General features: G+C 41.9%; 1 protein-coding gene across 4 annotated transcripts in view; it reads left to right on the plus strand.

Moving 5' to 3' along the window:
- daam1b (dishevelled associated activator of morphogenesis 1b) overlaps positions 1-12,318 on the plus strand; it is a 55,342-nt gene that overhangs the window by 40,909 nt on the left and 2,115 nt on the right. For 3 of the 4 annotated variants that reach the window (XM_084083066.1, XM_084083067.1, XM_084083068.1), the window contains exons 8-25: positions 41-144; positions 474-540; positions 637-754; positions 856-994; positions 1,335-1,393; positions 1,498-1,685; positions 2,685-2,987; positions 3,616-3,723; positions 5,299-5,328; positions 6,032-6,129; positions 6,615-6,699; positions 7,072-7,178; positions 8,107-8,195; positions 8,869-9,037; positions 9,217-9,324; positions 9,419-9,479; positions 9,593-9,724; positions 12,095-12,265. In XM_084083066.1, coding sequence (XP_083939192.1) covers positions 41-144; positions 474-540; positions 637-754; positions 856-994; positions 1,335-1,393; positions 1,498-1,685; positions 2,685-2,987; positions 3,616-3,723; positions 5,299-5,328; positions 6,032-6,129; positions 6,615-6,699; positions 7,072-7,178; positions 8,107-8,195; positions 8,869-9,037; positions 9,217-9,324; positions 9,419-9,479; positions 9,593-9,724; positions 12,095-12,265 — 2,136 coding nt within the window. The remainder of the gene's footprint in view (positions 1-40; positions 145-473; positions 541-636; positions 755-855; positions 995-1,334; positions 1,394-1,497; positions 1,686-2,684; positions 2,988-3,615; positions 3,724-5,298; positions 5,329-6,031; positions 6,130-6,614; positions 6,700-7,071; positions 7,179-8,106; positions 8,196-8,868; positions 9,038-9,216; positions 9,325-9,418; positions 9,480-9,592; positions 9,725-12,094; positions 12,266-12,318) is intronic. The other variant, XM_084083069.1, reaches the window with a different exon arrangement.

Raw genomic sequence — 12,318 nt, forward strand, 5'->3', positions numbered from 1 at the left:
CGCACACTCCTAAAGCCTTTGTTTGTTGTCCTTTATTTAGGCTAGTTTGGAATTCCGTATCCACCTCCGATATGAGTTTCTAATGCTTGGAATTCAGCCCATAATTGATAAGCTACGTTCCCATGAAAATTCCACGCTAGACAGGTAAGTTGGAACACTGCCTGTGATGTTGTGTCTCCTAGACAAATACCGCTCATGATACTGATGCAAGTATGTCATTCCTCTGTGCCAGGATAGTCCAATCTCTGTTTACATGAATAACTTTCTCCCTCAAACTAGAGACACTGATGTAATATTTTTGTACTGCCTGGGGCTAGGGGGGGTGTTCGGGCCTCCATTTCACAGCACTCAGATTTATTGTCTCATTGTTGTAAAAAGTGAAACTATGCCTGTAAAAACTGTACGATCAGGTTCTGCAGAGTGCTGGTAAAATGACTTCATCACTAATCCTGCTGTTTCATGTTTGCTGTCAGGCATCTAGACTACTTTGAAATGTTACGGAATGAGGATGAGCTGGCTTTGTCAAGACGTTTTGAATCGGTGAGGAAACTGAACTAATTTCCTGCTCTTGGTCCTGTATTCCCTGCAAATATTGGTGCCTTGTATTGACAGGAGGAATTGTTTTGTCTCTTCCAGGTGCATATAGACACTAAAAGTGCTACCCAAGTTTTTGATCTCATCCGCAAGAAGATGAACCACACTGATGCATACCCGCACTTTATGTCTGTCCTGCACCACTGTCTTCTCATGCCGCGTAAGTGTGTGTCCGTGTCCGTGTGTGTGTGCGCATGTGTGTGTGTGCTTGTGTGTGTTTCTTACACTCTTCCTCTCACACACGCTCTTTCTTCCCCTCAGATAAGAGAAGTGGGAACACTGTACAGTACTGGCTGCTGCTGGACAGAATCGTCCAACAGATGGTTCTGCAGACTGACAAAGGTCACGACCCCGACGTCGCGCCACTGGAGAACTTTAACGTGAAGAACGTTGTCCGGATGTGAGTCCACTTCACACACACATGATGAAAGAGTGAAGGCTAATTTATACTCCATCACACAACCCTTTCGTTAAGTACCGAGTGTCAAAAATGACATAATTTAAACTGAGTAAAAGTGTTGTTTTCAGACGTTGAAAGGGTCGCGTGACTAAGTGGGTAATCTCAATAAGCTCTGGAATTTTTATTATTAAATTGATTAACATATACCGTTTCCTTCAGAGTCATAAGATTAAAACCTCTTTAACGGCCAATTATACCAGGAGACAATCTCCACATTTTAGTTAGCAACTGTTGCTGTCGCTGTAACATCGGTAGTCACTAGTCACGTGTGTTTTGACAGGCTGGTCAATGAAAACGAGGTCAAGCAATGGAAAGAACAGGCTGAGAAAATGAGAAAAGGTACGTATGATTATAAATTGAAGCAGCCTGATAGAGGAGAAGTGTTTCCCATCCAAATTAGATCTAATCTGACTGATGATGAATGTGTCTTGTTCCCTTGATAGAGCACCATGAGCTGCAGCAGAAGTTTGACAAGAAGGAGCGTGAGTGTGACGCCAAGACCCAAGAGAAAGAGGACATGATGCAGACCCTCAACAAGATGAAAGAGAAGCTGGAAAGGGAGAGCACGGAACATAAAAATGTCAAACAGCAAGTAGCTGAACTCACCGTTCGGCTGCATGAACTCAGCACTGTATGTTGTCCTTACCATGTTATAACTTCATTTATTCAGAAATTATAATATTTTTTTTCATGAAATATAAAATTGCCCAAAAAATGACAAAGTTGACCCCCCCCATCACTCACCATGTGAAGCCATAAATTCAAGGAGAATTTTTGTTTGTGTCACATTCCTTCTTACTAAGAGCAAAACTATAAAAAAAAAAATGTTTTGTTTATAAACTCCAACACAGCTCTCAGAGTATAATCCAAGTGTCTTATATCCAGTCAGTGTCCTCATTACTTCCAAAACACACACATTTTTCTGAAACTTTAGTATTTAAAAGAGGGGTCTTCAACACAATCTTTGTGTGATAAGAACTGGATCCCTGACCCCTGATTTAAAACCCCTCAGTGATAAACATGGATAAACGAGGAATGCTCCTGGGCGTGTTTGTGGGGTTAAACACGGGTTAAACACAGCCTTAGTTCATCCTGGACCCCTATTTTCTTCAATTCATCAAGTATTTTCCTCATTCTTTGATTCTTAATTCACCGTGAAGGAATGTGACGCAAACACAAATTCTCCATGATTTCAAGGCTTCACAGGGTTGGTAATTGAAAGGGAAAAAAAGTGTTTGTGGGGTTAAACACGGGTTAAACACAGCCTTAGTTCATCCTGGACCCCTATTTTCTTCAATTCATCAAGTATTTTCCTCATTCTTTGATTCTTAATTCACCGTGAAGGAATGTGACGCAAACACAAATTCTCCATGATTTCAAGGCTTCACAGGGTTGGTAATTGAAAGGAAAAAAAGCATTTACGGGTGAATTATTCCTTTAAGTTATACTGTGGAAAAAATCAAGATATTGACCAGTGGTAATGATCCATGGCAGCTAAATGGGTCTAGATGCTCTTTTGACAGATATGCCAGATCTAAAGTATAATTATCTCACTAAGGGGCATAACAGGGAGTCAGTCCAACCTATTGAGGCAGTTCCCTCATTGTAGATGTTATTTCTCTCCCTCCAGAGACAGGCTACCATGGTCCCCGGTGGTCCCCCACTCCCACCCGGACCCCCAGGTGGACCTCTCCCACCTCCTCCACCATCGCTTGCAGGCATGCTGCCTCGTCCCCCTCCACCTCCTGGGGGCATGCCGCCTCCTCCGCCGCCGCCCCCACCCCCCGGTGGCCCGCCACCTCCCCCCGGGCGGCCTCCGATGGGAGGGATCCCTCCGCCGCCCGGGGCACCCATGGGTCCGTCCATGGTCAAGAAGAACATACCCCAGCCATCCAACGCGCTCAAGTCCTTCAACTGGGCCAAACTGGCAGAGGTGAGCATTTAGTGTGCACGGCTACTGTTAGGTCACAATTATTACATATTCGCCTATTCGCAATTATTTTGCATAATCGTCATAATCGTATCCATGTTGAAAAATGTTCATACATTTTCAGACGTTTTCCAAAAATAGTAGAAATAGCAGATCTACAAGCTCACAGCGCGTGAGCGCAACTTCGTGACGCGTGGTAAGCTTGTAGATCAGCTATTTCAACTATGTTGAAAATAATTAAATACGTCAGTCATTTCTTTGTTTATTTCAGTTATTTGTCATATCTGCCCCAGGTGTGCAATTTGTTATTCCGAAGCCTAAAAGGCAAATAGAAATTTGTTTTTAATTAGTTTTTATTCACATGTTCCAATGTTCAATGCCAAACACACAATTCAATCGTTAATCGCAATTATTTGAGTGGCAATTAATCGTCAACTTAAATTTGTGATCGTGACAGCCCTAGCTACTGTACGTGCAGAAATGTCAAACCGTTGAGGAGCTAACAAACTAGGCAACCATGCTGTACCAAGAGTATAAAATTTTATGGAAAATATTGTATGTGGTCATCTTTTCTATTTCCTTCTGGATATTGTTGCTACATCTGTAATAATAACTCTTATGATTCTCATAGAATAAACTGGAGGGCACGGTCTGGATGGATGTGGACGACGGCAAGGTTTTCAAAATCCTGGATCTGGAGGACATCGAGAAGACCTTCTCAGCCTACCAAAGACAGCAGGTACTGGGGTTGGTGCTGGCATTCACCTGCCTGTGAAGAAAACGCAGTTTCTCCATCATTATATCCTCTGTCTCCCTCTAGTGTTCGGAGGGGAGGGTCAGGTTCAGCGTTTTAGGGTGTGGTATGGGAGGGGCAGGGTGTAGTATCCATAGATATATATAAGAAAGGCTAGATGGCTCAAGGGGGCTTTGCAAGCGTCGCTCAACCGCGGCCATCTTGTGACAGTCATTCATAACATTGTGTCTATGGTGCATGTACTATTGAAATAACCATAGCGTGCTCAATTTTCATCCGATTTTCAAACGGTTTGGTGTGTTGTAAACACCAAAGATGTAGTTATGATACTGCATACTTAATGTTATTTTCATATAAAATCAACTGAAAAGCTGTTTTCGGCTGAAGATCGTTGATTTTTTTATCATGTATTAAAGCTACAATCCGGTACTCAATGTAATGACTAAAACGTTATTTTAACCAATCTGTATTTAAATACAATATAATGACCACATCTGCTGTGGATGGATGTGGTATCCCTACTCTTCCACTGAGAAATGTCGGGTAGGGCCCCTACTGGTACAAAAGTTATTTGAAGCAGACAATTGAACACTAGTTGCAGCACCGTCTTTATTGTAGTTCGGACATCGTCATAATTACTTGTCGGGAGAGCTAGACAATGGACATAAAAACATTGGATCTTGGCTTTAATTAGCTCGCAGGGAACATCAAGGACTAAGGGACTGTCAAATAATTTGACGAAACAAAAAAAAATTGCTCTAAGTGCAACCATTGAAGTTTGATTTTTATTTTAGAATTAACCTTTCATGCGTTTTACCATCTTCATTTCCATCTCACCTGTGAAAGAAATGCCATTCTTGATTTTCTGATTGTAGCACAGCTTGTAGTTAGTTGATTCCACTGTAATGCAATAGAAACTGCATGTGTGAGCTGAATGAGTGATGCACAGTTACAGCCGTACGTATTACTAAAATCAGTTGACGAGAAGAGAATGACTTTGGCTTGTCACACTGAAGATATAAAAGAAGGGCCAAATGTCATCAGGCCAATGTAGGACCTGCAATACAGACAGACATTGAGTAATTCTTGGCTTACTAAGCTGTCTTGGTTGCATCTCTTTCTGGAATGTAGTTGTCACTACTTAAACGCAACCAGAGCCACATGCAACACCCTGTATGAGGTGTGAAAAGTGGTGAAAAGATTCCTAATTGTTTGCGTCTTTGGTTTCAAACACTCAGCATTTGGAAAAGACTATTGACTCTGCAGTTAATTCTGAAAACTCAATACTGGCATGATGACTTTGACACCTAAATTGAGAAATTATAAACCTGAAACTAAAAGCAACTTTTTCAGAATGTATCTTCTTAGTTCTGTGCAAAGCATGTGAAACATTAGCACACCGAATGATCCATGTCTTACTACTCCTCATTTCATTATTTGTTCCACTGTTACCGTTTGTGCTTGTTTTTTTGCCATTTGATTTATGGGCTGCATTCACATAACTGCTTTACTTAATCTAATGAGTGCCAACATCTTCCTTGCTTCTTGCCTGCATTCTAGGACTTCTTTATGGTCAATAACAACAAACAGGTGAGTGCACATCCACTGCAATAATTCTACATGGGGCACAATCTGGTGTCTTTGATGTGCTCATAATTAATTTATTTGAATGTTAAAAGCCCTATACACAATAGTGGAAATAGCTTATTTACAAGCCCACAACGTGCCGTGCTGCAATGCGTTGTGAGCTTATAGTTCTGCTATTTTTGTTATTTGGGAAAATGTTTAACCTCAACAACAAAACTTGAGCATCTTTGAAGAAATTTGCCTATAATGATATGCCAAACATTGGGACGCCAGGGTTAATGTGGTTAAGCCGACAAAAATGTCCTATCAGTTACCGGTCTTGTAAATAGATTTATTTTACTTTGAATAATAGTGTTGACCTGTAAGTGGCTGCTGTTTTTTGAGACTCTTTAAACCCAAGCTTCCCACGTCTGGGGGGAACATAAAAAAAAAGGGAAAAAAGCATGTCTACAAGCTCACGTGTCGCTTGTAGATTGTCTATTTTTGGTGAAGAGATTTGGTTTACAGAAAAAAAGCAGATTAAATATAGAGCCGACCCCAGTCAACTAAGTATTAGTTTACTAAGTGTAGAGGGTTTAATTGTTTAATGTGTTCATAACTTATTTTATTGTGGTCTAAGAGTGCCATGGCTTTTTGATGTATTTTTGTGTTTGCATGCACACACAATGTAACCCACTGAATAGATCTTACTGATTCATTCAAACAGAAAGAGGCAGATGATGACTCTCTGACCTCGAAAAAAGTCAAGGAGCTCTCTGTCATTGATGGCCGTCGAGCACAAAACTGCAACATCCTCCTCTCACGGTATGTTTTTGTGTCATAACATTGTAAAAAGAAAAACAATGGCAACGTAATGATGCTGTTTTTAGTTCATTTATATAACAGCTGTTACACAGTTTGATAACAGAGCAGTCCTGAACATTCCGTCCATGTGTAGCAGAGAAGTCTCCCTTGGCCCGAGGGAGATTCCCCTTTGTATAAGCAATAGATTTTGGTTTCCCATACAGGAGACCCGGTTGGAATCCAGGTGGTTACTTTGGGGACACATCTCGGATCGGGTTTCCCGGTGGAGTGGGCAAAGGGGGAGAATATAGTGGAGTAACCGTGCCTGTAGCCCAGAAGCATAATAACTTGATCAAGGGGGGGGATTCCCCTTTGCATGAGCAGTACATCATTGGTTTCCCATGTGGGAGACCTGGGTTCAAATCCAAGTGGTTGCATATGCTGTCATAGCATGATTTATTGATGGTGTTCATCCCGGACTTTTCCTTTTCCGGTGTGTAACACAGACTGAAGCTTTCCAATGAGGAGATGAAGAAAGCCATTCTCACAATGGATGAACAGGAAGACCTACCCAAAGATATGCTGGAGCAGGTACGTTGTTGAGTTTGCTGGCGCTCATAATCACCCAGCATAGACCCGGTGGGTAGATGAAAGAATAATCACACACGGTTTTATTGTCATTTTAATATTCTTGTCCATCCTACTACAATAAGTAGAAACGGTTGTACCAAAACAAGCATTTTAAAGTTTGTGCTCACTGATTACAGTTGACAGAGACAGGAACAGTGAAATGACACTGTACATAATAAGCTGAGTTATAAATCCCTTGAACTGTAATTATGTGAAAAGAAATGTATTCGTAGACTTGAGCCACCACAATGACCTCATGCCAGATCTTGACTTATTACTAGCACACTGGAATGACTGCTTATTTAAATAATTGCATCTACCCTATTCTTACAGATGCTCAAATTTATCCCAGAGAAGAGTGATGTGGATCTCTTGGAAGAGCACAAACATGAACTGGACCGAATGGCAAAAGCTGACCGCTTCCTCTATGAAATGAGCAGGTACCATAGGGCAATAACGATGCAAATTCAATTGACGCTGTTGGGATCTCGTGTCAGTATGTAAATCATCTCATTGCCTCCCATATCGTCTAACAAAAGTGACCTTAACTACACTGTACTGGTTAAACATTAGACCGTGTAGTTCTAACCCCATGACACATAACGGCTTTCAAGTTGGCGCCGGCGAAAGACAATGTAGCTCAGCGTTGCTATGTAACAATGGTCATTGTTTTCTTTACGTCATCCTAGATTAAATCAGATCACCATATGGGATCCTACTCAACAGGAACATTGTGCTGTTTGGGCATTGATATGGTTTCTGAAAATAACAAAAGAGGCTAATAATGGTCGGGCTTCCCAGTGGATCTCTGATGTCTTGTTGTTGACATCATATTGATGACGTCTTGCCCAATTAGGGAGGGACAGTGGATCTGAGATTACGAATTCACAAAATGTGAAGAATATTCTTTGATTTACTTTCTTGGCCTTCTGACAGCATGCACAAGAAATTTGGCGCTGACCGGTCCCGTGGTTTTGGAGATTAGCCGCGGACACACACACACACACACACACACACACACACACACACACACACACACACACACACACACACACACACACACACACACACACACAGACACAGACACAGACAGACCGTCTTTGTAGATGGCTCGCCTCGTAGGAGCCACACTGTAAAAACACTAAAGATTGATAGCAATTATTATAACTTTCTTTGTGCACATGGAATAAGCCAATTTGTTAATATTATTGTTGACATGATTTGTCTGTTTTGTACGTTTTAACTTTTCACAACTTTTGTGACTGTTTTTGATTTGTTTCTAAACTCATGGACGTCCATCCTGTTTTTAATTTAATACTTTTGTTTTTCGCTCTCTCCTCTAACACGCGCTCTCTATTCCTCATCCAGAATTAACCACTACCAGCAGAGACTGCAGTCACTCTACTTCAAAAAGAAGTTTGCAGAGAGGGTAGCTGAGGTCAAACCCAAAGTTGAAGGTGAGCAAAAATGTTTATAGTTTTGGAAGCTTAATCTGTAACTCATATCTCACATCCAGTGTTTTATGCACTTGTAGAGCAGTGAATATGACCATGTATTGTGTTGAGGTTAGAAACCAGTTACGAAAGTGGATTTTTCAAGAATGACGTGGCCTTCAGTTCTAGCTGCTTTCTGCCCCGATTGACATTTTGAAAGATCTAACAGTTCAGCTTGGCAGTTGCCACAGTGTGTGTGTGTGTGTGTGTGTGTGTGTGTGTGTGTGTGTGTGTGTGCGTGTGCGTGGTGTATGTGTGGGGGGCTTATTAGCAGAAGCCAGAGTGAAAGTTGCCACTCCCACAACTGTACATAAAGCACACAATTACATCAACATTCCAGATGGAAATTTAACCTCAAGAAAGAGGAATAATGGAACAATTATATTCCATTAGTCACTGCACAGCCATGTCAGGATTTTGAACAGTAGAGTTGATGTTTTTATTAGAGACTTAAATGTAGACGATAGCAAGACCAAACAAGTGTTGGCAATTATACAGTATGTTTCCGACCTAAAGTTCAATGACCAAATTCAGACGGTGGCCATTTTGCTTTTACGTCATACTCGAGGGGGTTAGTCACAGTGAGTCCTCCAGGGTCCTTCATTTGCCTTCTGTTCACCATATCCCCATTTCTCAGCTCTGACCAAGGCCTCCAAAGAGATCTTACAGAGCAGGAACCTGAAGCAGCTGTTGGAAGTGGTGCTGGCCTTCGGAAACTACATGAACAAGGGTCAGAGGGGCAACGCATACGGCTTCAAGGTGTCCTCACTCAACAAGATCGCTGATACCAAATCTAGCATCGACAAGTAAGAACGCAAGAACTCCAGATTGCTACTGTTCAGGTTTTAATGATAAAAGGAGGACAGGTATTGGGATGTTGATGATGAAAGCACACGCTGTCATCCGTTTTGTTAGAACATGTATTGTTGGCCTTGAAGAGAGGCCCAAAAAAGGTTTGTATGACCAACCATGTGTGTGCTTGCAGGAACATCACTCTCTTGCACTACCTGATCACCATCCTAGAGAAGAAGTACCCCAAAGTCCTGATGTTCCAGGAGGACCTGCAGAATGTTCCAGAAGCAGCCAAAGTCAAGTAGGTTGAGCTTTAGAGATCATACTGGCCCCAAAAAGAATATCCTTTCTATCCTATATTCATACATTGATTTTCTTTTTTCTTTTTGCTACAGCATGACAGAACTGGAGAAGGACATCAATAATTTGCGTAGCGGCTTGAAAAGCGTTGAGAGCGTGAGTCACAATAAGGCCTATTGTGAATGTTGTATTTGTACTCATTAGATTGAATGCATATTGTTTGTGAAGTCGTGTGGCGTGTAACGCAGTTCCGCTCTCTTTGCCCTTAGGAGCTGGAATACCAGAAGAAGCGACCGCAGGAGGCGGGTGACAAATTTGTGTCTGTGGTGAGCCAGTTCATCACAGTGGCTAGCTTCGGCTTCTCTGATGTGGAAGACTCACTCACCGAGGCCAAAGAACTGGTGAGTCAGTGCAACAGGCTGGCTTGTTTTCTTCCAGACGGTTCAAACCATCAATCTGTGTATGCATCGTTGAACAACGGTGTCACATGCAAAGAATAACAGATTTTCAACTAAACTACGCAATGTGTTGTTCCTTTTGTTGAAAATCAGTTGTTTTCTTCCAACGACACAAACCGTGGTATAAATTAGGCTCAGCCTACGGTCTGTTCTACACATGTGATGATGGGACCTCGATGAAGACCGAGCAAAATTGCACAACAGCAAGGCTAACAGCCGTCCTGCACCTCTGTAACAGTTGTCTTTTGTTGTTCAACTGAGTTGATGCAGTCTATCTGTAGCTCAAGGGTGGAGTCAGGAGCAGGGGGAGTTGTAATTAAAGCAGTTATGTTTGGCATTGGGTTAGATACTGCATGTGTCAACTCAATACTCAACTCAAAGTATGCGTGTTCTGGTATCACTATTTCAAGAGGACATAGTTTCTAGCTTTTAAGGTGTTTAATGCTTGCCCAGATGTATGCATGTGCACCCCTGCTATACCAGCAGATCATCTATGGTCGGATTTATACTTAGTTGCATGTGAGTGCTGCGCACAGAAAATTGCAGATCTGCTATTTAACCAGTTAAACCCTAGCGTTCCCGTTCTGGGTGCAAACATTCGGCGAAAATAGATTATTTACAAGCTCGCATTGCGATGTGACGCGTTGCGAGCTTGTAGATCTCACAACGAGAGAGTTTTGATGTAGAGGGAAAAAAGGAAGGGCCTAGTAGACCCCTGGGGCCTGGGGGGCTCTGGTGGTTAACTAATGTATACAGTATAAAGCCCTTGTGCTTTACCCCAGTCTTTATCCTTCCCAGTCTTCCTACTGGCTCAATTTTAAAATGCAAAGGAAATACTGGGGCAGAATTAAAGTTAGTTGTATGCATGTGTGTGTCCCTGTTGGTTCCTGCTAAAAGGCAAGTAGCACTTTCATCTTGAGCATGTTTGTTTATATCACACGTTCACTGACCAAGCATCTTTTGTGGGGCCTGCGGCCTGCACAGTTAAAATTCTTAGAATGTTTACTGTGTGCACTGCATGCCTCTATAAAGTCCTCTTTACATGTGTGTGTGTGTGTGTGTGTGTGTGTGTGTGAGCATGCATGTGTGTGCATGACTGCATATATCTCTCTATATTAACCCATTGAGACCTGGAACTGTGTCATTTTTAGATGTGAGCTAAAAAGCATTATTTTACACTTTGGGCTATTCAAAAATAGCAGATATACAAGCTCATAGTGCGGCACCGAGTGCCGCGCTACGAGCTTGTAGATCTGCTATTTTTGAAAAATCGTGACATGAAAAAGATTGAGCACCACTGATATAGAAACAACGTTTTTCAGAATACTGTTGAGATTTAGGAGACATGTAGAATCGGCTTCAGGTGTCAATGGGTTAACTCTATATTATAGAGTGCAGGATGTCAAGATCACAGGAGTATTTGCATTAGAGGACAAGACTATATTTCATGTCATTGGGAAGTCAAATTGCCTTCGACTGCTGTGGGAGACGTCGCAAAACATCATCACATTCACTTAACACGTGCATGTGCACAAAAGCATGAATCACTAACATGATTGCTTACAGAGTTGGCATTGACATACACATCTTTTGAAGGTAGATGTTCTCAGCATGATCTCACATCTGGTCTTCCTCTTTTTTAATCCATTAAAACCGGGAAAGCATCTGTGTCATTTTAGATTTTAGCTATATAGCACATTGGTTGGCTATTCAAAAATAGTAGATATACAAGCTCATAGCGCGTCACTTCGTGCCACACTATCAGCTTGTAGATCTGCTATTTGAAAAATCTTGAAAATGCGTGCAAATCTTTGAATACATATATTTTTTTAAAGCGAACATTTTTAACTCAAATCTTTGCTTCTGGGGGTCCCTGGAACAAAATACTTTGAGATGGGGTCGGCGGCCAAATGCATATCATTTTGGGGGTCCTTGACATGAAAATTTTGAGCACCACTGATATAGCAACATAAGTTTTTTCATATAACTGTTTAGAAGATTTAGAAGACTGATAGAAGGTTTAGAAGACATTTGTAGAATCGGCCTCGGGTCTTAATGGGTTAAACTTGCTTCGTTCCATAACCGACAAACACATTTGGCCTTAATTTTGGCTCTGGCTCCAGCCTGGTCCCCGCTGTAGTCGGCAGCCGGTCACATCTGGGTTAACAAGGTCTTCAAAGCCTGGACTTCTAGTAGTAACCCTCCTCTGATTTCAAAGACATAATGAGTGCCCTGTAAAAAGTCACAAGGTGGGTAAAACATCGTTCTGCCCTGCGCTGTTGTAAACCCGTCACCCTTTCTGTGGCCCCCCAGTTCCTGAAGGCAGTAAAGCACTTCGGTGAAGATGCCAGTAAGATGCAGCCAGATGAGTTCTTTGGCATCTTTGACCAGTTCCTGCAGTCGTTCTCTGAAGCACAGCAGGAGAATGAGAACATGCGGAAACGCAAGGAAGAGGAGGAACGCAGGGCCAAAATGGAAGCTCAGGTATGCATTCAGCATTTCCACATGCTGCAAAACAGAAGGGTAAAGGCTAATTT

The sequence above is a fragment of the Gymnoscopelus microlampas genome (assembly GCF_963454915.1).
Source record: "Gymnoscopelus microlampas genome assembly, chromosome: 16".
Taxonomy (NCBI): domain Eukaryota; kingdom Metazoa; phylum Chordata; class Actinopteri; order Myctophiformes; family Myctophidae; genus Gymnoscopelus; species Gymnoscopelus microlampas.